Source organism: Labrus mixtus, chromosome 3 (genome assembly GCF_963584025.1).
Source record: "Labrus mixtus chromosome 3, fLabMix1.1, whole genome shotgun sequence".
Lineage (NCBI taxonomy): Eukaryota > Metazoa > Chordata > Actinopteri > Labriformes > Labridae > Labrus > Labrus mixtus.
In genome coordinates this window covers 33496890-33522477 of record NC_083614.1, presented here as the reverse complement: position 1 = coordinate 33522477, position 25588 = coordinate 33496890, and the positions used below count along the sequence as shown (strand labels likewise).

The following is a 25588-nucleotide window of genomic DNA, read 5'->3' as shown; positions in this document are numbered from 1 at the left end:
AGCATTCATGTAGTTTTAAGTGAGAGATTTATTTTTGGGCTTTTTATGCATTCATTTTAGAGAGAGGACAGTGGGATAGAGTCAGAGAGAGAGAGTGAGTGACATGCAGGAAAGGAGCCAAGGTCAGATTCAAACCCGGGCTACAGCCTCCTTACATGGGGCGTGCACACTAACCACTAGGCTACCAGCGCTCCTGACTTCAGTTTTTAACTCAAGTTAAAGATAAAAGCAACTGATGTTTCATTTTTTACTTTTATTGTATTTACACATGAAAAAAAAAAACACACTGTGCAAAAGCCGAGACGCAGCGCTTCAGGGATGGTCAGATACTCAGTCAAACACTTGACATGATTCGTCTTCACACACACACACACACACACACACACACACACATTAGACAGAGAGTTTTTTTAAATGTGTGTCTTTGAAGTCAGAAATCCTTATTAAGATTCAAAGTCTGACTCGTCTGCAGTCGTGGCATAAATGATCAACACTGATATTAAAACCTTTTCAATGAAAACAAGAAATCTAAACTAACATGTCACACCATGGAACTGTTTTGTACCGTATTAGGACCACTGAAGGGAAAACACACACAGAAGATGGAGGCAGGGTGGCTTTATACCGAGGAAAAAACTCAGAATATTAGAGGATAAAGTTGTTGAAGTAAAGTTGATAAAGTACTATATAGCCCCCCCAAAAATTGTTTTTTGGAAGTTATTAATACGTTTAAAATCTCAGAAAATAAGAATCTTGATTTTTACATTTAAAAAAAAATGTCACCACCTTCAATTAATGTCATTAAAAAAGAAGAATCCAGTTTAATCAAGTCGTTCATTGTTGAGAAAACTAAAAAGAAACTTGTGTAAATTTTACAAGAAAAATATTTCAAATTGTTTCTCAACTGTAACTTGAGAAGAAAAAAAATACAAACTGACATTAAATCCAACAAAAAAAAATGTCTCATTTAACCCACAGTGGCCCTAATTAATACAGCATCATATAACATGGTTGTCACATGAATAAAAAGTATTTTGTCCCCTCTGACTGTCCGTACTCTGATGACAGACCAACATGGCACAAATGCTGTACAAAAAAAACCAACATCACAGAATTCATTTTTAGTCTGACCAAACAATAACGTGCTACAATTCTCACAATGTGTGCTACAGTATCAAAATCTTACAAAAAGTTCATTCAACATTTCTCCACTAACGTCCTCGTCTATCATCATAACTGCTCCTAACGTTGGCTGACTGCGACGTACAGTACAGTGGCTGGACTCTCAGAATGGTTTATAAAGTATAAAACACACACACGACCTCTCAAAGTGTTCAAACATGACATCACAGCTACGTCTTCAACAGGAGATTTGTCCTGGTCAATGTTCACAGAGCATCAAAAATAACATGGCAGAATCTCTGATGAAACCTCTTCATCCAATGAGACAGAAATATTTCCTCTTGTGTGCTTGTTAGTAACGTACAGAGTCGAGGATCAGCGGATGATCCTAATCTAAAATCTGGAGCACTTCAGTGGTCTAACAGGAGACTGGTACAGACGTCTGAAACCTCAGAGACCACAGAGGAGGAAATAAGACACAAAGGAGAGTCATGGCGCCGTCAGTAATGATCTCAGTTTTCACTTTAAACGTTGTGAGCTGCATCATGAAGCATCTTATCGAGACCGACAAACTGAAGACGGATTACAAAGACTGTGGTGCTCGATGTTCATGAGACGAGATGTCTCCTTCTTCTCGAGCATCACGAGGAAATAAAAGGATGATAATATGTGTGGTGCTTGTTTTCACAGCGTTCTGCCTTATGTAGTCCGATTCTTTTATTGGACAGCACTCATTACTTTAAATGCCTTTTTTTACAAAGAGATTCTGCAGCTTTGTAAAAATAAAGGAGATTCACCTCGAGCGAGTGGGAGGGGGTGGTGACCTTTATTCTCTAAGATCAGTAACGACAATAGACCTTATGCATGTGACCGCTACTTTAGCTCTGAGTCTGTTACTATGGTAACTGAGTCTGTGAACCTAACCTGGTATAAAGCAGGTTTTCTTCTATGAACCCCGGGTTTCCCCAGGCGGTGCTTATTGTTACTTCACCTGTAGGAATAGCGGGGCGTCTGGTTTGAACACTTACTTCAGGTCACAGCTGATGAACCACCTCTACAGATCGACTATAAGCTGATTCTAGTTCACGGCTGATTCTTTCAATGATGAAAGAAAGACTCAAAGAAACAGACAGGTAATTTTTTCTATCGAATGAATGCACATTTTTTTTAGCTGCCTCGTTTTGACACAGAGCAAAGCAGACGCAACAGTTTGTCAGTCTCATGTTTCGTCATTTCTTCGAGGTTATCTGAGACTTGATGAAACCACAAAAATATCTGCTGAGGGCAGCGACACTCGGGTCTGTTGGCTAGTGTGATGAAAATACTTTTTAAACCAGACGCTGGTACAAAAATAAACCAAAGACTTCATGTTCAACACTTTCAACCCAATTTGCCTCGCACCTTCACACCAACTCAAGTCTCTACATCGAGTCTCAACACACCTTTAGACTCCAAGGCAGAGTGGTTCAGCTGCTCCTTTGAGGCTTGATTATTCAAACATGAAGCTCCTCTTTCAGTTTTGAGAAGAAAAAGAAGTCACAGAGCCACTTACATGTAGTTCTTTTGGACATAAAGTTGCCAGATATATCGGTCTATGCTGCAGTCAAAGAAAAGAAGTCAGGTACATTGTAGTGCTTTTCTCTCAGAGCTCTCTGCAGCAGCGCCCTCTGCTGGTGTGTCTCGGTCTGAATGCAGACCTTGCCGTACCTCATGCTCTCCCGCTGTGATTCCCTGAGTGGCTCCTGTGCAGTCTGCTCTCAGTACATGGCCTCAGTGTCTCTCAGGCTTCCAAAGGACAAACTAAAAGTGCTTCCTAATCTCCTTGTGAGCCCGCTACCTTCCCTCTTCTTCTTCCTGTTCCAGTTCAACAAGGAGGCAGAGCTCTGGCCCTTGGCTGCTCCGAGCAGACGCTGCTGCCGTGTGTTTTCTTTATCACTGCCGAGGGAGAGCATGATGGTCCTCTTGTCCACCTGCTGACACACACACACACAGGTAAACATCATGTTAGCTACAAAACCAAGAACAGACCGAGCTGTCAAACGCACATACACTCGCTGCGCCTTACCTGTGTGTCATGTGAGTGTAGTGTGATCACGCTGAGCTCCACTCCTCTGTCAGTACAGCTCTTCAGCATTTGGACCACCTCGCCGTGTTTGGACCATTTACAGTCCTCCCCGTCTACTGCTACGATGTAGTCTCCCTCCCTCAGTCCAGCCTCCTGCACAAACAGGAAAGGAGTCAAATCTAATGAGAACAGCTTTGCTAATTGATATGTATAAATCTTATTGGGGAGTTTGTCTCACTGCTGCACAGCCGCCAGGCACCACTCCAGCCACCAGGACGGGGGAGTCTCCTCTGAGCGTCAGACCCAGTCCTCCCTCTCCACGCTGCAGGCAGATCACACGCACGGGACCCCAACGAGCTCGCGCACAAAACACTGAGAGAGGCCCCTGCAGCACAGAGAACAGTCATCTTCAACTCCAGTCTTTAAATGATGTCTGAATTAGAGCTGTGTTTTCAGTCACTACATCAGACTTCTCATACAAGTGGGTCTTACCAGCCTTTGGAAGATATCAGAAACTTGGACTGTGGAGAAGTTGGGGGGAGTGATGTCTGGTTTCTGGTGTGTTTGAGCTGTCGGCAGAAGAAAACACAATCTCTTAAATGAACAAAAACACACATGATTATCTTATCGATATGTCGTAAAGCAGATTCTGTACTTACACTGAATCTCTGGAGCCTCTGCGGTTTCGTCAAAGTCGTCCTCCCTGTCCAGCTCGGAGTATTTGTCCAAAGAGCGTTTGTGTGTGAGACAGAGCACGTCCTGCAGGATGTCCATCTTCCTCAGGATCTTACACAGACTGTGGACACGCATGGCCTCCTCGTGTCTGATGACCGCACGCCGTAGGTGAGCTTTACCTGCAAACATGTTGAGTAAAAAAACAAACATAAGGCTCCACTGCTGTGCGTTTTGACTGGATACAAACACATCCCTTCAACACAGGAACTCACCGAGCTTTCTGCTTTTTTCAGGATCCTGTAAAACCTGGATGAGTGTTGGTTCTGCAGGAACGTTGACGTAGAACTGGAGGAAAGCCTTCTCTGCTTCTTCATCACTGCCGTCCTCTGCAGACACTAGAGGACAAGACACAACAAGGTAATCTGTGATGACACAAGTCTCTCTAACTGTAACAGCGTTATTGAATCTGAAGAGGAACTATTTTCACTGCTAGTTATTGTAAACAGTAGTGGAGTTAGAGGTTAGTCCCCACATTGATTATAAAGAAGTGTTTTTGTCCCTCATTATTTATATTCAAATGAATTTCTGATCTTTCTTTTACTTCTTCTTCTAGCTTTTTATGTTCAGAGTGTTTTTTGCACATTCACACTATGTCATGCTGCCCAAACAGAGACTATTTAAGTTCAACTTCATATAACTTGAACAGTGTGAAGAATTAAATGAAAAGCTGTGAGTGTGACTTACATGTGTGCTCGCAGAGTGCTACAGCAGCGTGGTAATGTGAGAGGGCTCGGAAGTGTTCTGATTTGACCTGAACCATGGACGCCCACGAGAAGGGGACATAGTCCTTCATCAGAGGCTGCGTCATGGTCTGCTGCACTAACAGGTAGACGTCTGACACCTACAGGACACGGAAACAGCATGAGAATCACAGTGAGGTCAGCAGGAATCAACACGACACAGCCAGAGGCGTGCTCACTCACCCGCGCAGCCTCTTGTGCCAGGCGGAGCTGGGAGGTGAAGTGTGTGTCCCGGGTGGTGAGTGTGATGCGCTCAAACACACACTCCTGCACCTGAGCGACCATGAGCCGGACCAGCATGCAGAGCGACGGGCAGCTCATGTCCAGACTGGGAGCGTTGGAGAAGTTCTCTTTAAGGTAATTGAATGCACCTGAAGACACACACAAACACACATTTTCCATTATTATATTTTTCATTTGGAGCATTTTATCCAGAATAACTTCTCTGATCCTTCTGATAATTTGGGGGCTTTTCTCTGTAGTACCCAGTTTATTGAATATTTTCAGGGTTTTCTCTTCTCTACTCTTCTCCTGACCACCACTCTGTTTCCGTCTTTTCAAACTAAGATGACAAAACGACAACTAGTTGCTGCCTTAAACCCTTTTAACACAGGATTAGTATTACCTCGGGACCTCTGGTAATTTGTAATAATTGTTCGAGGTCGTCTGTGGGTTTTTTTTATCCTGTTCAAATCAATAATCTCTGTGATTTGTAGTCAAAACTCCATGGTTCCGACCATATTTCAGCACACACAGAGCTCCTCTGATAAAAGTAATACCATCCCAATCAGCTTTCAGTAATTTGGCGTGGTATTTTTGTTTTTAAGAATGTTAGAGGCCTTTTTTGCTCATTTCTCCCCTCATAATAATTGAGGCAGTGCTGGACATTGTAAACGAAGGTTTGGACAGCATTCAAAGTTATTTATTCAGTTATTAATGATTTCATTTGAAGTGTACCAGATGTTAACCTCTTCTTGTCATGAAAGTCTGGCAGGCTGTACGCTGTAAAGTGTGATGCTGCCCCCGGAGACGAGGTGGTTAACATGCAGCTCCTCAATGTTTTCAATCAGACGTCAGTAAATAAGTAAATTACAGGCTTCATTTATTCTGTGTGATTTCGCTGATGTTGGGGGGGTAATTCCTAAATGACCAGAGGTCCCCGTGTTATACTAATCCCATGCGAATAGACATCGCTTTAGCCGTGTTTTTTGGAGGGAACTTTAACTTAAAAAATGTAAATATTCATAGCAGATGAGGTAACTGTCTCAGTCGTTTTTATCTCTCATCGTGACTGTGTGCTTCAACAAAACAAAGGTTTAACGCTGGAGCAACGTTGGGGTACGTTTGTGTTTCAGTACCTGCAGCCCTCTGAAAGGCATCGATAGCTTTGTCTATGCCAGCTGTTGCAGAGCGGTCCTGCCGTGCCCCGATCTGTGTGTACAGAGCACCGATGTTGAACAACACGCTGCCTTTCTCGAAGGCCAGCGTGCGCTGACACGACGGGACGCCTGTCAGAGAATCATACCTGAAAAACAAAAACACAGGATATAAAAAGTCTTAATGCATCCTGTTTCTGTGTCATTCACCCAGCCGTCAGTCACTTAAGGTAAGGTGTGTAATCAGACCAGAGGGTAAGCTATCATTCATTAAACTAAGTCTGTTCCCCTCGATAAGTTCTTTTAAACAATAAGGCTTCAATGCTTTTCATGCAGGGTCTCATACCCTCCAGGTTTTACATTATTAAGTGCTCGTTGTGTCCTACCAGTGGAAGTGCACACCCAGGTTCCTGTGAAGGGGGAAGAAGCGCTGGTCCAGGTAGTACAGCTGGTTGTAGTACTCCATCAGCAGCTCCAGGCCGGCCTGGTTACGACTGGGTGTACGCATGGCCTGGTCCACAAACGACACATAAATACATGTCAGAGGGGACACCACAAGTTTCTGATAGGATTATTTTAGGTATTTGAAAACATTGTAAAAGCCCTTTTTCTCTTCTCTAAATGAAAAACAGATCAAACTAGATCAAGTTTTGTTTTGTCTGAAGTTTTATGAGTGGGTTTATGAACCTGTCTGAGCTCCATAAGCTCTTTGACTTCCTTGTCGTAGAGCGAGCTGTCCTCGCCGTAGTGCTCACAGATGAAGTCCTGTGAGGGGACAAAGAAGACACTGTAAGTATTCTCTCTAAAATAAAACACACTGCAGAGGAATTCACTGAACTGTGACCTGAGATATCAGCTCATCTTGGCCATTAACAAATCAACTTTAAAGATAGAAATCACTTCATCTCAGATGTCCTCATCGCTCAGTTTTCACATTAATTAAAAAATATTATTTAAGTTATTATTCAGCTCTGAACAGAACTTATTCATGATGTTAAGTTTAAAGGCCAAAATGTGATGAAAAGTAACTTCTTGTCACATTTTCTCACACAAGGAATGATGGGAATAATCCAGTTTTGCGAATGCATTCTTATGCCACATGTAAGTTGATTTTATTTGCATCATTCGTTCATTTTTCTGCATTTAATTTGTTATTAGTTTTTCATGTGCACCCTCTACAGGTGTCGAGGCACAAGTCTATGAGATAGTGTGCAGAGCGTACCCGGGAAGACGACGGGTCACAGTGCATACCGTCATTAATGATAGGCATTTCCATTACATGCTTTTATTCATTAGAGCCAATACATATGTTTTTTGGTTTAAATGTATTTGCAATAAAACTACCAAAAGCTTTAAACATCAACTCTCACTGGATTTATTTTTTGGATCAAGTCTGCGTGTGTGCTGAACTGTTCCTGTTCTTTCCCAAGTAGACGGGAGAAGTTACAAACAGGACAAACTTACATTTTTACCACTTCACTCTCAATGCATGATAAATGTGATATCTGAGAAATATAAACGCTTTACCTGGACAGAAAGGGTGAAGTCCACCTCTTTGGTTTCTTTTAATCCGAGTGGGATCATGGGAACGTTGATAGCCTCACTGTAAAAAGACGCAGCGTGAAGTTAAGGTAGTTACACAGTTTTTATTATGAAAGTATTTCATAAAGTTGTTATAGCTGGGCTCCCTGTCAAAGCACTAACAGTTAACTCTTAGCTGGCTAACAGCTTCTTTATTTCTTCTACTCCAATCCAGATCTAAAAATCCCACAAATCTATTTCTGTACTTTTCAGCTATGCATTAAAACTGTGTGTGTGTGTGTGTGTGTGTGTGTGTGTGTGTGTGTGTGTGTGTGTGTGTGTAATTTTTCATAGAATAAAGGTAAACACAAACGTGTAAACACACAGGGTTCACCGTCAGGAGTGCACTGCTATCCTATCTATTGGCCTTTAAACCTCAGTGCTTCATCCTGCTAATAAGCAAAGCTAAAGCCGAGAATTAACTCCCCCCCCCCCCATCCGCCCACAGGCACCCGCACCCCCACCCCATCCCATTCACAATGAAACACAAACAACGCACACACGCCGCAGGGTCCTTAATGACAGTCTAATCAGGGATTGATCCCTCCCATGACCCGGGCGGGCAGCAAGGGAAAAACACACACACACACACACACACACACACACACACACACACACACACACACACACACACACACAGGTGTTTGTTCTTCCCTCTGAGTCTGCCTTCTCACTATAAACAATAGGAGAAGGAGCAAGACACCCAAGCGCTTCCAGAGAGGGGGCGTGGTCAAAGAAACTTCGCAGACATGTTTTGGGGACAGTATATATGTACAGAGTAAAATATTTGACCTTTGATACCCGCACCCCTTGGGGAGGCGTGTGTGTTGAGGGACTCTATCTTCAACTCTGGCAGAGCCTTGAAAGGTTAACCAATAGCAAAGCCCATGAGAGGGCTATGCAGAGATTCAGTTAGATTTTAGTGGGAAACACTGTCTTTGAATAATACTACTGAACTTCCTATATTTGATCACTATATGGACCGACACTCACTTGTCAAAAATGTCCCACAAGATCTAAAAATAACAAATTGGTCCCCACAAAGATAGAAAATCAAGAACACATACACACAGGGCTTAGTGAGAATACAGACATGACATAGACGGCTGCTTTCTCCAATTATACTTCTCATTAGACTAATGAGTGTGGACTGGAATTTTTGGAGCATAAAAAAAACAGAGCGTGTGTGTGTGTGTGGTTGTGTGTGGTTGTGTGTGTGTGTGGTTGTGTGTGTGTGTGTGTGTGTGTGTGTGTGAGAGAGAGCTGTCTACCTGTCTGTCTGGTAGACCTCCATGTTGCTGTTGAGCTCCTCCAGCTCCTCTTTTAGCAGCTGCAGGTTGGAGTTGACGAAGCTGAGCTCCAGAGCGACCGTCTCCTTCACCTTGTTGTTGCTCGTTGCTCTGCAGATATTAAATCACACACACACACACACAAAGTTACACATCAGTCAAGCACAATTTATTTTACGTGGCAACAGAGAACTTTATTACAGACCCGGATAAGTCCTGTTAACCCTAACCCTTAAAAAATAGAAATCGAATGTTGAAATCTGTGTTGACGTCGGCTGTGTGTAACTAAACAAAGTGACATAGGTTACATTATGATGTGTTCAAGGTCGGCTCAGCACCACGGTTTTGCCCCATCGGGCATCCTGCCCCACTGGGTTCCGTTTCTGGTATGTGAGCCATTAGCAGCTGTACACAGATTACAGGAGAGAGAATATGCGGGAATATGGTGGAAAACTTTGTTGTTTTCCGAGCAAATGATTATAAAGTATCAATAGTGGTATTGATTAAGACTCGGATTGTTCAGGAGTGTCGATAAGGGTTTCAATATGAATACACATTCATGATCCCTACCCCTAATGACGTCATAAAGGCACTAAGCAGTGGAGTTTTCTTTTGTAAAAAGTCTGTCTTGATCCTTCCCCTACTCCACCCCCCATCCTTCGTCTGACTCTGCTCCTCTTCATGTCTCAGAGGGGAGGGTCTTAGCTCTGAGTAAAGCCAGCTCACACTGCTGGGGGGGAGGGGGGTACCTGAGATTTAAAACACACAGTGTTCCTGTAAATCTGAGGCATCGCTGGGATGCTGTGGTAACTTGATGATACACTCTGTGTTGAAAATGTGCTACAAGATAAAAAACCCCTTCATTATGCAATGTTTGGATTGTGCTGGCTCAGTGAGACAGGACAAAGCAAAGTTTGTGTAAAGAAAGAAGAAAAGGAGCGACATCATCTACTCTTGTGACGTACTAATAAAAACAGACAAAGAGAGACACAACAATGTCTTCAGTTTGAGTTTGGGTAAAGAGAAAGATTAAAGGTCGTGATGAGTCATTTGATGTTTCAGCAGCAGGTGGGAGATCCGGGGAGTAAAGACACACATAAGGTCTCAAGGGCAGAGGGAAATCTTGGCAAGACATAGCTGTGTTAAAAAAACAAATCAGCCAAAAATTAACACTTTACTGACTGATAAGACAACTGAGAGATGAATATGAATATGCACACTTTTCAAACATCTCGTTCACAGGATTTTAAGCTCGTGTTAGCCTTCATGCAAAAGTTATTTGTGTCTAAGAAAAGGTGCTGATGTTTGTTTCAAGACTTCTTTTGGTGTAAAGGCCCTGACACACCAAGCAGACGGGAAAGAACTAGTGGTGACGAAGGCCGTCTGTGTCGTCGCCTCACGACGCCTTTGTCTTTGCCAAAAAGTTGCACTTGAACACACCGCAAAGACTACATCCTGCGTGTACTGCACATGCGTGAGAGGAAATAACTCTCCATGCCAGCAGGGGGCGGTAGTCCGTAGTTATGATACGAGAAGACCATTTTCACCCCGCTGTCGCTCACCACTCGTATTATAGGTAGCCTACTAATGGAGAATAATGTCTGATAAAAAGTTGAAAATGGCGCTGGCGTTGTCAGCTCTTGGTCTTTTAGTGGAAAAAGAAAAGAAGAGGCGGAGGAGACAAATAAGGAGAAACCGCACTAATGGGTGAAAGCATGGAGACTACAGAGACATGCTCAAGAGGCTTTCCTGAACCTGAGAGGAGAGCTGGAGAGAAATGAAACCTCCCAACAGCCAATCAGAGAGATTCCTCTCACCAACCGCGCCAACCGACACCGATTCAATATGTCAAATCGGCCAAAAAAAGGCAGACTGGGGCTGACAGGGCCTTAAGACTCCCACAATGCCAACATTTTCTCTCATGTTTGACAATAAGAACAAGTCAGAGTTTGTCCAACAGGTGACTTCATCTGCCCGATAACAAACCTCTTCTCTGACTCAGTAGTCAGGTGTACTAGATGCCAGCATTTCATAAAATTTGGCACAACAAATTAACGCCGGCTACAGACAATGACATGCCACATTATTTGCCTATATCTGTCAACAGGAACAATATCGACCGTGTCTTGTAACGGCCGACATAAGATCAGGTATTAAAATCGACTTGAGGAAAGAAAAATATTATCATAACATCTGTATGAAATTATGAAATTATTTAAGATTAAAAGTTTGATTTATTTTGCTTCTGTCATGACCCTCAGTGACCTCCGGAGAAACTCAGAGATGTGATTGTTTAATGCCTGACTCAGCACGGCTCAAACACACTACTGAAGCTCACCTTTGAGCTCCTGGGAATAATTTTAATCTGTCCAGTTAGACCACTCTAGCTTCACTTCTCTCTTCATCAGTCCCTCCCTCCCTCCCTTCCTTAGTTGCACACACACACAAATGCTAGCAACACACACACACACCTATATCTAGGATCAAGCCAAGGGCAATCTGATTAGTCAGCTTTAAATGGGCTGCCAAATATCCCCTTCATGCACAAAGCCACTTGCACGCACACCACTCTTCAGCTTTTGAGGGGAAAATATAACTCTTTCTTCTTTTGATTATGCACTGACATGAAGTATGAGAGAAGCTGTGAACTGTATTTATCGACCTAAAAGACACGAGTACCAGGATTAAGTTGAGTTCCCACTGAGAAACACGACCTGCAGCTCGCATCATGACGTCTCCATCAGCCAATCACCAATCTTCCTGAGTTACTTGTCAGTAATTAGCATCTTAACCTCCCCCCTTACCCCCGTCCACTTCACACCCACTGTCACCCATACCACGACCCATTTCTACAACAGTTTCAGAGTGAGTGAAGTGAAAATGAAAGCAAGAACCTTTGTGTGTGTGTGTGTGTGTGTGTGTGTGTGTGTGTGTGTGTGTGTGTGTGTGTGTGCGTGTGGACTATTCCAGTTGACCGGAAAGGGGGAGGATAGAAGAAACAAAAAAAAAAGGTCTGACGGTGCCAGACAAATAAGTGGGGGATGAGCTTGCTCTGTTGGGAATCTCTGCATGGGAACAGGACGGGAGGCGGACACAAAGCCGGCTGATTACAGGCCGGCGGGCTGTGTAGGGGTCCTCTTTGTCTCTGTGACCCATCGTCCCAATAGAAAAGGCAGGAGCGCTTGTTTTATTTCCCCTGAACTGAGTCATCAGCTTTTACAACAACAGGCTGGATCCTGTCTAAAGTGGAGTTTGAAGAGAAAGAAAGAAAAATAAACCTGAATGACTAATAAGAACGAGAAGTTTTGGAAGATCCCCAGTTGACTGATTCAGCAGGCGACGTCTGTGAGACAGGCTGTAATGGCTGCAATATAATCTAAAGGCAAAAATGTGTCTCATGAGGAACGCCTACTGAAAGTTTTATTCCCGCCACAGACAAGCTCACATTGTTAATCTTAGTATCTGAAAACACAGAGAGGATCCGTAACATCAATCTCTTAAAGCCCACCAGACTCCACTGCCAATGGTTAGTCACACTTTTACCATAAGAAATAACAAAGTACAAACAAACATAAACTAACTGACAGAAGCAGAAGTGGACCAACAACTTTTATATTTTGAATGTAGATTTGCTGCTTTAGACAACAGAGTGTGGAGGCTCAGAGGAGATCAATGTAACCCCTGTTTCTGGTTTTAAAAAGAGGATCTTAAGCCGGGTGTACACTGTCTGATTTCAGCCCAACTTGGACTTGATTCTTGAGTCGTACGTCTTCGGTCGTGCAGTGTACGCTGAGGCAGAGCTGAGCACGGCCTGATCAGCTGCTCCCGACAGGTCGGATGAATTTTTGTTCATACTACTGCATAAAATTAGCACAGTGACAATGGAGCCACAAGCCGAGACCCTGACTCCAGGACTCCCCCCGCCACCCTTGATTTTACCTGCACAAACTGACAGGTAGCGTCTGAAATCTCCATGGCAACAGAAGGCATGCTTGTTTAATGTGTCTTTCTCCTCTGATCATGACAGACACTTAGGCAGGCAATATCTGCAGACTATTATGATTTAGCTTCTAGTTGGCTTGTGTTTGTCGGTGATGCAGATTGTGTGTGAGAGAGAGAGAGAGTGAGGGCGTTTTTTGCAGACGTGTGTATTTGAGCCGTGCATTATATAAGACAGACAACTGAACACAGGTTGAACTTTTGTAAAGTAAGGGTTTTGGGGCCTTTTCCACAGATTTTAAGATGTTAGATTGGACTCTTTAAATTAATTGTATGGGGGGTATTTTTCACTTTTCCTGTAGATGTAAAGAATAAAGTAAAACATCAAATAAATTACAGTGATAATCATTGTAAGTGCTTATAATATGTAATATCCAGCCATCCTATAATGTGAAATCTTATCAGCTGCAGCAGAGCAAGTCCTGGGATAGTACTGAGGGGTGCTCTTAGTGTCCTTTAATTAAACACGCTGTTGTTTTCTGTGTTGATCTAATTAGATTCTGACACGACGCCACAGAGGAGGAAGAAAGCAGCTCCCTGGTTTAATGAAGTTACTCCTCCTTCTCCTCCTCCGCCTCGTACTCCCAAGATGAATCTTTATGAGTTAAAGGAGCGGCAGCAGATTCACTGCAAGGGAGTTTGACACAGTGGTCTATTCATGTTTCAAATGTTCTCAAAGCCACCACAACAAAAGTGTAGACCTAATGTATGCACATATATTAAATGTGAACTTGAAGCCTGTGTAATAAGCTACGTCTGAGTGAGTGAGAAACATGAAGAGTCTGAAAACTTGAGGAGAGAGAGGGAGAGAGAGAAAGTAAAGGCACAGAGAGATGAAGAGAAACTGGAGGGGATAAAGATGACGCTAATGTTTTCAGAGAGAATACTTTGAAGTTCTGCCACCATTTCTTTTCTTTTTTTCCACCTCATTTCTTCACCAATAAAACTCATGTATGCTGCTGTGTGAATGGACGTTTTCAAACTCAAGCCAGGCAGCCTAACTTGGACTTGTTGTTGTAAAAGTATCCTGTGGTCAGTTACTGTTTTGTACAGAAATTAGGGAGAGGAAACAGGAGAAATAGACGATGTTAAGAGAAGACACCCGAGCAGAGAGACTAATACATGTGTGTTCACACAAGCAGAGCCATTAAACTGGGGGGGTGATGCTGTGTGTGTAGTTTGGAGGGCAGCGATCTCTGACCTTTTCCCATCACAGGACACCAACACAAATGTGACAGAGCCAGCAGGCTGACAAAGACAAACCAACACAGAAGAGACCAGAGAAGCATTCATCATCTAAAAGACTTCCCTAAAAGTCCAAAAAAATACCATCAAATCTGGAATATAAGTCACACCGGTACATCAGACACAGTCTGTTTTGTGGGGGTCTCCTGGAGGGAAAAACGTTTAAAATGTCTTCCTGCGTGATGATTTCTATTGCATTCAGCAAAGTCAACAATGTGCAGTTCCTGTGCAGCTGTGCTGCTCTTTTAGTACCGTCTTATTTCGCTTTGTAGATTTGCACTCCTACTAGCTACAGTACAGTAGTTGAGCTCCCAGCTTACAGTGAAAGTTCGGAAGTAAAGACCCACAGCCAGCGAGTCGTGGTTCCCACCTCCACTGGTCACTTGTTGACTGTAAATGAGCCAATCAAAAGAGCACTACACAAGGTGTCTTTACCAAACAGTCTACCACCGTTTTTGTCTAAATGCAGGCTAATGACTAAATTTATTCAGCACCATCTGCAGACTTATCCTAGGATTACTCCAACATACATTTACTTCAGGATCTGAAACTTTGCCCACGTTTTCCCTAAATCTGTTTTTTTTTTTTTTTCAGAATTAAAGCCTCTGTTTCGACGGTTCAGAACCGAAAGAGTCCTTATGTGTGTTTGTTGATGTGTTTATAAAGGTTTTCTGCGGTTTTATATGACATACATCGTATTATCTTGCACTGTCGCGAGAGAATCTGTATAATAAACGCGGGAAGTCCTTTGTCTCGGCACTCCAGCTTGTCCGGCTGAGCTCTCCGTGCGCAGCCTGTGGGTGTTGACGGACGAGGGCGCATGGAGCTGTAACAGATCGGAGCCGACACACAAGGTCTAGGTGCCTAAACAGGTGAAACTGAACTCAAGACATGTCCACAGCTATTAAAGCCTAACTTGGACTTCACCAGACATTGTTCTGAACAACACAAACATCATGCTCTGAGTTATGGAAAAACATGACCCTGCAACTCACCTGAACAGGTTCTCTGCCCCGGCTCTCATGCGCATCTCTTTGTTGATCTGCTGGTTGATGCGAGCTCGTCGGTGCTGCAGTTTACTGCGCTGAGTCTGAGCGAAAGGATCGCATCCCTGCACACAAAATAAAGAACACAAAATACATGAATGAAAGCGGCAAATCTTGCTACTGAAAGAGCTAGTGGATCGAATTCCACTTCTACTTTAACTGTTTTCTGATATATTGTGTTTTTGCAGAGGAAGAATACAAATAATCACCCGATGACCGTCCTCACTCACAACTCGTGATATCTTCAAAATGTGTCGCCTTTTGAATTGTTTGATTTAGAAAGTATAGATTACAAATGACAAGCTATGGCCTAGTTATAGTTCAATCTTCCTGCCTCACAGAGAGATAGCATTAACCAGCTGAGGATTAATAAAGGAATCCCCCATGCTGGTGAAATTACAGCCAGGTTTACTGAGGTTCTCCCAGACAGCTGCAGATTGAAAAGACAATCAGAGGATCAGTTCAAGTTAATTAGAGAGATAAAACGTGACTCTCAAACAGGTACTGTGACACGGTGAATTTACTTGGTCTAGTCTGGGTATTACATATAGGAAGAATGTGCAACTCTTTGATCTTGTAGATGTCGCCCTTGAGCACCAGCTTTAAAACAAACTGCTGTTTGGCGACGCCTCCACTAACCATATTTTAGGCAGTACCAGGTGCAGAAACTGGTGCTTGTATTGATCACAGAGCAAGTTTCCCCCCATCTGTATCACCTTTGGAGGTAGTAACAGACGGGGGAGTGCAGCGCTGTGTGTGTGCATGTCTGACTGTGTGTGTATGTGGAGCATAGCCGTGCCGTGCTTCCTCAACGCCGAAAACAATGTGAATCCACAGACCCTCATTGCAGAATCAATATGACTGGACAAAGATGTGATAATGACTGAAGTAGTTACAGCACTTTTACAAAATAAAGCAATCTGAAAAGGGCGATTGTCTTTCCCTCTTCACTCTGCTCCGCCTCTCTTCCTCCCTGAGCAAAACTGAAAAACCACCTACAAAACTAAATACACACAGTTTGTACTTTGTTAAGCAAGAAAGGAATATTTTCTTAGTTTTGTTATATTTAAGGAGCTGCCCACAGCGGGGGCCACAGTAACTTTGTATGTACATGTTGACATTTTGCCCATGTGGATTTAACTTAGAACGGACTTTGTTTTTGTTATTTCATTACAAAAAAATTTTTCTTGAGATATGAATCTTGGTCCTTATCGGCCAGTCCTACGTGTGAGCAATGCCAAAATTGCTCCTCTTGCAAAATACCTCGGCTTTATCGCTCAATATAGTATGCTGAGGAATTAACCATTACACTGCTTGAACATCTTAATAAAAACGTGGAAGAAATTCCCTTTAATCCCTACTCAGAAACCCATAGTATTTTAATAGTACATCTCATTGGTGGCCTTACACTTCACCCCGGACAGAGAGCTTTCTGACAGGCTTACTTCAGGGCACAAAGGAAAGCATGCCAAAGATGATGGGTGTGTCAAAGAGCGTGTCAGGTTGTGATGACACTGAGTGCGAAGAGGAGGAGGAGAGTGGTGGGGATGATAAACATGGGAATCACCCAGTTTGAGAATCTTTCCCACAGAGGGATCATTTGTTTCACACAAAAAGGACCTGGTTTAAATGTCCGAGCGTCTTGATTTCATTTCAGCTTCCCACAGCTGATTGTTAAAGAACTGCTCACTTAAACCCACAAACTATCATAGAATGTACCTCTGTTTCACTCTGAGAAGGTAAACACATGTACATTAGATGGCCGATAAAGCAGCTGCAGAGTAAACATTCAGCATACTCCCTTCTCTTATTCCTGAGCCTCCTTTCTTCACCTTCTCCTTCCCCTGTGTACAGATCCTCATTTTCTCACACTCTCTCTCCCTCTATCTTTTTTTTCTTCTTTCCCTCTCACCCAGTTAAGTTGTTTGTTTAGCATGCGTACGTCAAAGTAATCCTCGGAGTGCCTGTGTGGATTAGATTTTCTGGCCGAGCTCCCACCTCTGCTCTCACAGACAGAGGATGGAGGCGGATCGACATCTGTGCATTTAAGTTAAAAAAAAAAACCTCAGATGTCCTGGTGACTGTCTCTGAGCATGACTCTTTAATGTTCAGCCATAGAAAACAAACATGTGAATGCACAACAAGCAGGAAGTGAGGTGTCTAATTCATGGCACCTTGTCTGAAATCCATATTTCCCCAAAACAAACTAAAAAACATCCCTCGGCACTCAATATTCAAATTCTTTAAGCTTCTGTCAGGTGCTTTCATCGTGTGCCGATGTTGGGAAACCCTGTGGACTTAATGGTGCGTCTTATCTCTTTGCTGATCTCCTCTAATGCATGCCTAAGGAGTGCGTTATGACACCAAACCTCCACGTCATCTTTTTGTTTTTTTGTTTTGATTGAGAATTCCTTTAAAAAAAAGCCAAGAGCTTTAAAAGAGGTTCAAGGTTTCTTTATTGGTACCTAGAAAGGTAAATGTGTTGTGCAGACAGGAGATTCGGGTGTTCCAATTATAAAAGAACAAAAGACAAAGGACGCTGAAGACCCACTGCCAGTCGCTGCATGAGCGTTCATTACATGTCATCAATAAAATGTATTTCTATAGAAATCTCTGAAACTCATGGGCGATGATCCACAAGATGGACAGCTTTCATTATCAAGAAATCCCGGAGTGTTCTGTCTGTATCTGACTAACATGACTCAAAATAAAACATAAAGTCAGTAAAGTAGCCGTATGGGAAAACTGGGCCTAGTGTTAGTGTGCCCTTAATGCCTCAGTGTTTTTCATCCATATTTGAAATGCCCCTGCAATAACTGCATTACTAACTGACACTTTCTATTTTCTGTCCTCGTTGTCCATTGTGTTTCTGTCGTAAACAGATACATAAAGAAATGTGTAAATTAGATTTTGAAAGAGTGTTTTTTAGTATGGTGTCTAATGGAGTCTAATTTCCCAAAAGTGAGGTAACCATAACTGATAATACCATGATTATTATATATTATGCTCTGTGAGATGCGGTAAATGAGTAGATGTGTTTTTCCCCTCAAAATGCTTCAGCTTATGAGGGGAAAACAAAACAACAAACAAACAAAAAGGACATTAAGGAAACATGCTATGTTGAAGTGCTTCTCTGACAACAATGCAGCAGCCAGTATGTCCTCCTTCTAACTTTAGATTCTGCTCCTGAATGCTCTGGATTTGTTTGGACCAGAGAAGGTAGGCGCTTTTAAGGCGAACCCCCACACGGCCGTTTTGGACGCCCCTCAGTTTGTCAGATATGAGAGCAGTTATCAGGTCAACAGGTGTTGCAGCGATGGAAGCGGTCAAGAGAAGTGGTTCAGATAGAAGTGATTGTACCCGACCTAAAAAGCCTCTGCATGTTTCTAATAAGCTCCACGAGCAGAAACGTGCTCAAACTAGGATCAATATTGGAGATGCTTTTGAAAAATGGAGAGAGGTTAGAACACAGAAAGGTTTACAGACCCATGCAGAGCTGGATAAACACTGAAGCTTCAGAGTCCACCACATGGTGACCTGTGTGAGCATCGACTCTAGAGAGGAGGGGCGGGGGGAGACAACTCTCTGAAATGTTTTGAATTTGGACTGCAGTACCCATTTTAAACGATAGGTGTCTGAGTTACATACTGCTCCTTTAATTTGAAAGTATAAACTCCACATTAAAGGGGCCCATTTTTATTCTGTGCACTACAGAGCTCACTGTCAGTCATCAGATTGTTACAGTGCTGTTTGTAGCCCTCATAACGGCATGGGAAGCTTGTCACAATAAGAGTAAAATTACAACAAGTGACAATAAATAAGTTGTTCTTAAATTATCATCGGCTAAAGTGAGTTTGAAAATATCTGCATATTCGATTATCGGCAAAAATCCAATATCCTGTATCCCTGGTTTTTTGTCTTTTTCTAATAATGTGGATAAAATAGAATATTCTAGGACAGGTACACCTTTATACATAAGGCAAGTCTTGATCTGCTCCTACACTATCTGTGTTTTTATCACACAGAAAAGAACCAGACAATAATATTCGCATTTTCAGGACCTCAGCCTGGAATCTGTTGCAGATCGACTTCAAACTCAAAGAGCTGGTGTCCTTAAATGTTTTTAAATCTAAAATGAAAAACTTGAAAGGAGATTCTACAGGATGTCGATGTTTTAAGCCTTACTGACTCCCAGATGTTTTTTTCTCTTTTAATGCAAATTTGAGTGTTTTTGTAAATCGTACTACGTCTATCTTTGGGTCTCTGTCTGTAACTTTGTGGTTTTCTGCTGCTGACTGCCTCGGCCATGCAGGATCTCCCTTGGAATCTTAATCTCAATAGGACATACCTGGTTAAATTAATCATCACCCTCACTTAGAACCAAGCGACGAACCTGGGGGGACAGAGCCTTCTCCATAGCTGCCTCCTCCCTCTGGAAACTCACTCCCTACACACATTCAACACTGCACTGACCCTTCTACATTCAAATCACTGATCAAAACTCACCTCTCCAAACAAGCTTTTAATCTATGATTGTGATGTGTGTTCTGTTTATCTGTCGCTGCACCTTTATGTTAAGATTTAAGATTTACTTTTATTGATCCATGCAAGGGGAAATTTCAGTTGTTACACTCTGTAGTCATGCAACACTGTAGCTGATATATACACACACACATGCAGAAACAGGATCCTATGGACATGCACTAATGGAGAGATGTCAGAGTGACGGAGCGGCCCACAGCGGGCGCTGAGCTGATGGTGGGAAGGGGGTTTTGGTGCACCTCAGGGGCACCGCGGCAAGGCAAGGTGATATGGCACCTCTCCAGCTACCAGACCAACTTCCATATTTGATCCGCACCGGGACTTGAACCGGCGACCCTCCGGTTCCCAACGGTATTTAAAAGCGCTTATAAATAAAATGTATTATTATTATTATTTATTATTATCATCCTCGAGGGTCAGGGTCTCTGGATTTGGTCCGTTTTCCTGCATTTGCCTTCCTCTTGATTTTACACAGACACAATGGTGATATAGAGATCTCAAGGAGTGTGTGTGTGTGTGTGTGTGTGTGTGTGTGTGTGTGTGTGTGTGTGTGTGTGTGTTTGTGTGTGTGCAGCCTCACCTTTCGGATGCTCCCGCTGTGACTGCCATCTGTGGGTAACGTTAACGGCAGGTCGTCATCCGAGGCTCCGTCTGACAGGGACATCTCAGACTCTCTGTGAAGGGTAATGGCAACATTTATCAACTCACTTTTCAGTCAAACGTATAAAAAACAGCCTTTAGAGTAAAAACAATTCCCTTAATGTGAGATTAACTGAATAAAAATTCCCAAAACGAGCCGTTAAGTTAGCTAACGGTTACGAGCCACTTGCCTTGTCGCAGGTTCCTCCATCGTGAAACAACGACAAAAGCGGCCAAAAAGCTCCTACATCTCTTCCAACTTTGTACAGCTTACAAGTCAACACAAGACTCCAACAGTATGTTAAAAGTAAAAAACTTTTACACCCCTCTAAACAAGCTAGCTCCCACTTATTTCTTATTTCAATTTGATACCACAGCCACCTCCTCAGCTCCGCTCCCCTGTTTCTGAGCTTACCCAGGGAGGCGGGGCCGTACGGGCAGGAGCCGGCCAATCGCGTTGCTGGTTTAAAGACGGACAGATGGTTTGACCAATGAGAAGGAAGATTAATACCGAACGACAACTCGAGCTGACCAATCACAAGTTTCTCGAGGCGTCCCCCTACTACTCTGCGGGCCGGTTGCTACGGCAACGTCAGGGCTGTGGCTTGTGTGTGTGTGTGTGGGCTCCAAAAGGATAGTACAGCAGGCTCCTCCTCCTCCCCGTGGGAACGAAAACATGAATTTAAATGATTGTTTTTTAATTTATTTTATACGGAGATTCCGAAGGTTATACTTTTCTGGATATAATACACTTCCAGTTAAGGGAAAAAACCATCTGCAGGACTTTCTACAGTTCAGAAAGTAGAAATTAAAATGATAAATCTCACTTTTTAGCGCAGAGTAGGTCTATCTATGGCCTATTTAATGCTTCAGACTTCACTGTGCATCAAAGGTTACATTGACTATGGAAAAGTTAGGCTCTTAAATTGTGATATATGGTACAAAAATAGGTAGGCCTATTTGACCACGTGAGGCTTTAAAATAATAATAATAACTTTATTTAAATAGCAACAAAGTGCTTTGACATACAGCAAAAGCATGACAAAAGAACAAAGTAAAAGAAACCAAACACATGAACATAAAAACAGCAAGAATATGGACAACGCAAAAATAACCAGAACAACAAAAGAACCCAACAGCAAAATAAAACCCACCAAACATATTTAACACAACCATCATAAGAAGCCATGCAGCATGAGCTGAGAGCAACAGGACCACAGATTTCAGATGATATAAGAAACTAAAAGCAAATAAAAACAGATAACAGCAATAAATAATATTAGTATAAATAATATACTAATGGTGATAAGGATTAAAAAAAATGATAGTAAGAAAGTCGTGGTAAAAATGAGCCATAAGGGAAATAAAACAGTAACTTGAGATAAAAGAGACAAACAACAAAAGGGAATAAGAGCTGTATAAAATCAACAGCAGGATGAAGTTTTAAAAATAATAGTTGGCGATATGACAACATTGAGAAGAAGTAGAATTAAGTCGACATCATATAAAAGCAAGTCTATAAAAAAAAGAGTTTTTTCAAGAAGAGATTTAAAAGAATTGACTTATTGTTGTGAGTGTATATTTCTTCCTGCTTGTTTACAAAGTCACATCCTGTCCTGAAACAGTTACATTTAAAATCAAACTGGGACCAAAGCAAGCTGCGTCCATCCTGCTCGCCCCTGTGCCGTTTAAATAGAAACACATTTACACTTCTTTTTCTTTTAGCTATACGCCCACATTTGCATGTCTCTCTGTGCACATTAAACACGTTGAGGTCATTTGAATGATCTCACATTGAAAGTGTTTTGTGCTCGGTTCACAAATTTGTAATATAAGGATGTTTGGAAAGAATTTAGTGGACTTAAATGATCAAACGTAACTCCTTCACAGCTCAAGATCTTTGTCATTTTAGTCCTCTGTGTCTCGCTAGATTATTTTCATAGTTGTAGACTTTTTCTCTTAATTATTCCCATGATGTTGGACGGACTGGTTTAGGCATAATTACATAACCCATTCAGTTGTTGTTGTTGTTGTTGTTGTTTTTGTTTTACATGTTTCTGTTTGTTGTTTCTGTCAGGCAGAAGGTTGCTGCTCCTCCTCAGCGCTCCATAATCTATCAGGCCATATCTCCATATGGCAGATCCTCCTGTCCCTGTCACTGGCCAAGCAGTTAATTCATTTCCTAGAAATCAATAACTGTGTTCACGCAGACAGGCAGGCAGGCGGTCAGCTGCAGCTCCCCGCTGTTTAACTTTTATGGCCGCAACCTTGAACTTTAGTGCTCATTTAAGACCTGCTCACCTGCAGGGATTTTGCAGGACACAGGTGATGTTTGGATGAATTAGCCAGCATTTGATTGTAGACGGACCTCGATGCAAGTTAGAGAGAGAAAAAAAAAACACAAGTTGAAGACTGAGTTTTAGTGCTGTGGTTCAGAGAAAACAACCTGTATCTTGTTTTGTATTAATTGTGGGATGTGTTCAAGTGTTGTGCATAAAATCTGTATTTCTATTGCTGAGACAGAGCTCCTGTGTGGGGAGATTCATCAGGGACTGTAATTATTATTTAAAACATCTAGTTTTGTGATTTACAGTGGTTGCAAGGTGTTGCAGTGGTTAGCTCTGTCCCCTCACAGCGTGGAGGTTCCTGGTTTGAATCCCCGTCCTTCAGGAGTCTCTCTGTGTGGAGTCTGCATGTTCTCCTCGTTCATGTGTGGGTTCTCTCCTGGTTCTCCGTCTTCCTCCCACAGTCCAAAGACATGCTCGTTAGGTTAACTGCTGACTCTAAATTGTCTGTAGGTGTGAATGTGAGTGTGGCTGGTTGTCTGTCTCGATATGTCACCTCTGTGATTGACTGACAACCAGTTCAGGGTGTGACCCCGCCTCTCGTCCAATGACAGAATCAGCTCCAGCCCCCCGCGACCCCGGTTGGAAAAGCGGTAAAGATAATGAATGATGGATGGATGTGATTTTCAGGACATTCTGATTTGTTTATTATTAACCAGGTTCCGTACTTTACTGTGTTTTCATTGTGTGATGAGTTCAAATGCTCCGTCAAAAATTCTTATGTTTTTATGTTTACCTCCACTTTTGGTGAACGGTATTAAAGCAACAGTTAAGCTGATGTTGTCACTGGATATGGACAAACTATTCACTTAGCTCCAAGTAGAACTAACAGTATAAATAATGCTGTTACTATTCTGTATTAATGTAATTTTTTAACACTCCTTTCCAAGTCAGTCACTTTAATATTGGATCATTATTACCGACAGATTAACAAGTAATCCATCATTAAACTCCAGATCACCTGCAGGGATTTGTTTTTGGACAGAGGTCCTGTGTGTGTGTGCGTGTGTGTGTGTGTATGTGTGTGTGAGTGTGTGTGTGTGTGTGTGTGTGTGTGTGTGTGTGTGTGTGTGTGTGTGTGTGTGCGTGTGTGCGTGTGTGCGTGTGTGCGTGTGTGCGTGTGTGTGTGTGTGTGTGCGTGTGTGCGTGTGTGTGTGTGCGCCGAGATTAACCAGCTGTATTTGAAGATGCAGAAAAAAAAGTGTGAATGAGTGTTAGTGCTCATAAGATGGAAGAATATGAATGATAGATGACTGTTTTATGAATGTTACAGTTTGTTTTTAACGACTGGTTCCTTATTTTGAATGTGATTTCTGATGAGTTAAAAAAGTTCACTTCTCTGCTTGAATATCAGCAGATAGCCATCAGGCAGCAGTTCTGTTAATACTGTACTGAAAATAAATATACAAGCTCAAGAACATTTACCATTTACACACACAGAAAATAACTGAAATGATAGAGAAAAATGAAATGAAATACAAATAAAAACTGTAATAATTTTGAACCAACTACTTGAGTAAATGTGCTAATTTAATTTCCAAAACTTAAACTTGCAGCTGCACCCGCCTCTGAAAACTAAAGAGTGTCAGGTTAGGAAAGTGTGAAGATAAAGGTGCACTGGTTAGAAGCTCAGAGCAGGCGTCTCCCATACAGAGGCTGGGTCGACAACCACTCTGCGACCATTTAGTGCAGGTCGTCCCCCACTTTCTCCCCCACATGCACTGTCTCTCTTCAGCTGTCAAATCATGTAAAGGGAAAAAGCAAGACAAATAATATAAATCTAAGAAGACAGAGAGTGATATCGACAGTCACATTTGCAGAAATACAAACACAGGGTTCTGCAGACAGCTCAAGAAGTCTCCAAAATCATAAGTATTCTGCTGTCTGGCCACAAGAGGGCGCTTGTACCCTTTTCAAATCAGTAAATATTTCACTGTAAAAGGCATGACCAGTCAAGTTTGGGTGTTTTAACATATTTAACCATATTATACAATATTTTATTTAGAGGAATACTCAAGAAAAGCTGCCGAATAAATGATTTCAACTTCAACTTAAAGGATCTGAGAACTTATTCCCCCCTGATTTAACTCTCATGACTTAATGTTATCAGAAGAAAAGCGTTATTTGATCGGAAAAAAACAACTTGTTTACAAACCTCTCACTGAAGAATTAGGATGGTAGCATGCTCACTGAGCTGCAATCCTGTCTGATGCCTGCAGACGCTCAGGTGTTGAGGAGCAGGACAGTCAGGACGAAGCTGCTCAGGTGTCAGGAGGTCTCACTGAGGCGAGCAAAGAGGGGAAAGGTTTTCTTAATTTTTTTGGAACAGATGGTTACCTGAGTGTGCAGGGTCGCTCTCAGTCCTTTCATTAGCTCCTGTGTCATGAACTTCTTAAACAGGAGGGGAAGCAGACAGCGATCAACCACAGGAATGTGGGGCGTCGGAAATGCTGCAGACAGAGCCGGTACTTTGAGGTGATTAAATATTGAGACATGGTCTGGTTGTGAACTGTGTGCTGTCAAATGAAATACATATTTGTCCAGACGTCAACCTGCAGGAGGGATTTTCATTCTGTTTGCTTCATTAGGCAGATTGACTGAACCCTGAAAGAACTACTGAGAACAGACTCGTCACAATCCGATCCTTAAAAGCAACAATTTATTGAAGATATAACTCAAGATTTTCATCCCTCAAAACAATAATAAAAACCGTTTGTCTTATGCTGTTATCACAATAAAAAAAAAAACATCGACCGGCATGCTAACGGATCTTAATGGATGCACAAGGAGCTAGATGCTAACCTTAGCATGCTAACCTGCTCACACTGGTAATGCTAACAAGCTGAAGTAATAATGTGCAATTC

At 42.3% G+C, this 25588-nt stretch overlaps 1 protein-coding gene across 2 annotated transcripts; it reads right to left on the bottom strand.

The window, feature by feature from the left end:
• Nucleotides 1-1809: 1809 nt before the first annotated feature.
• rhpn1 (rhophilin, Rho GTPase binding protein 1) lies at nucleotides 1810-20768 on the bottom strand. 2 transcript variants are annotated; one of them, XM_061034647.1, is made up of 16 exons: nucleotides 20567-20768; nucleotides 20321-20410; nucleotides 15148-15263; nucleotides 8891-9019; nucleotides 7566-7641; nucleotides 6726-6803; nucleotides 6425-6549; nucleotides 6021-6187; nucleotides 4846-5033; nucleotides 4607-4763; nucleotides 4135-4257; nucleotides 3847-4041; nucleotides 3680-3756; nucleotides 3426-3572; nucleotides 3188-3340; nucleotides 1810-3095 (listed from the first exon to the last, which is right to left on the bottom strand). In XM_061034647.1, exons 1-16 carry the CDS (start codon nucleotides 20588-20590, stop codon nucleotides 2880-2882), a joined length of 2061 nt encoding a protein of 686 aa, XP_060890630.1. In that variant the 5' UTR covers nucleotides 20591-20768; the 3' UTR covers nucleotides 1810-2879. The 2 variants fall into 2 exon arrangements, with proteins under 2 accessions (XP_060890630.1, XP_060890631.1); XM_061034648.1 differs by having other exon boundaries at nucleotides 1810-3092.
• Nucleotides 20769-25588: the final 4820 nt, after the last annotated feature.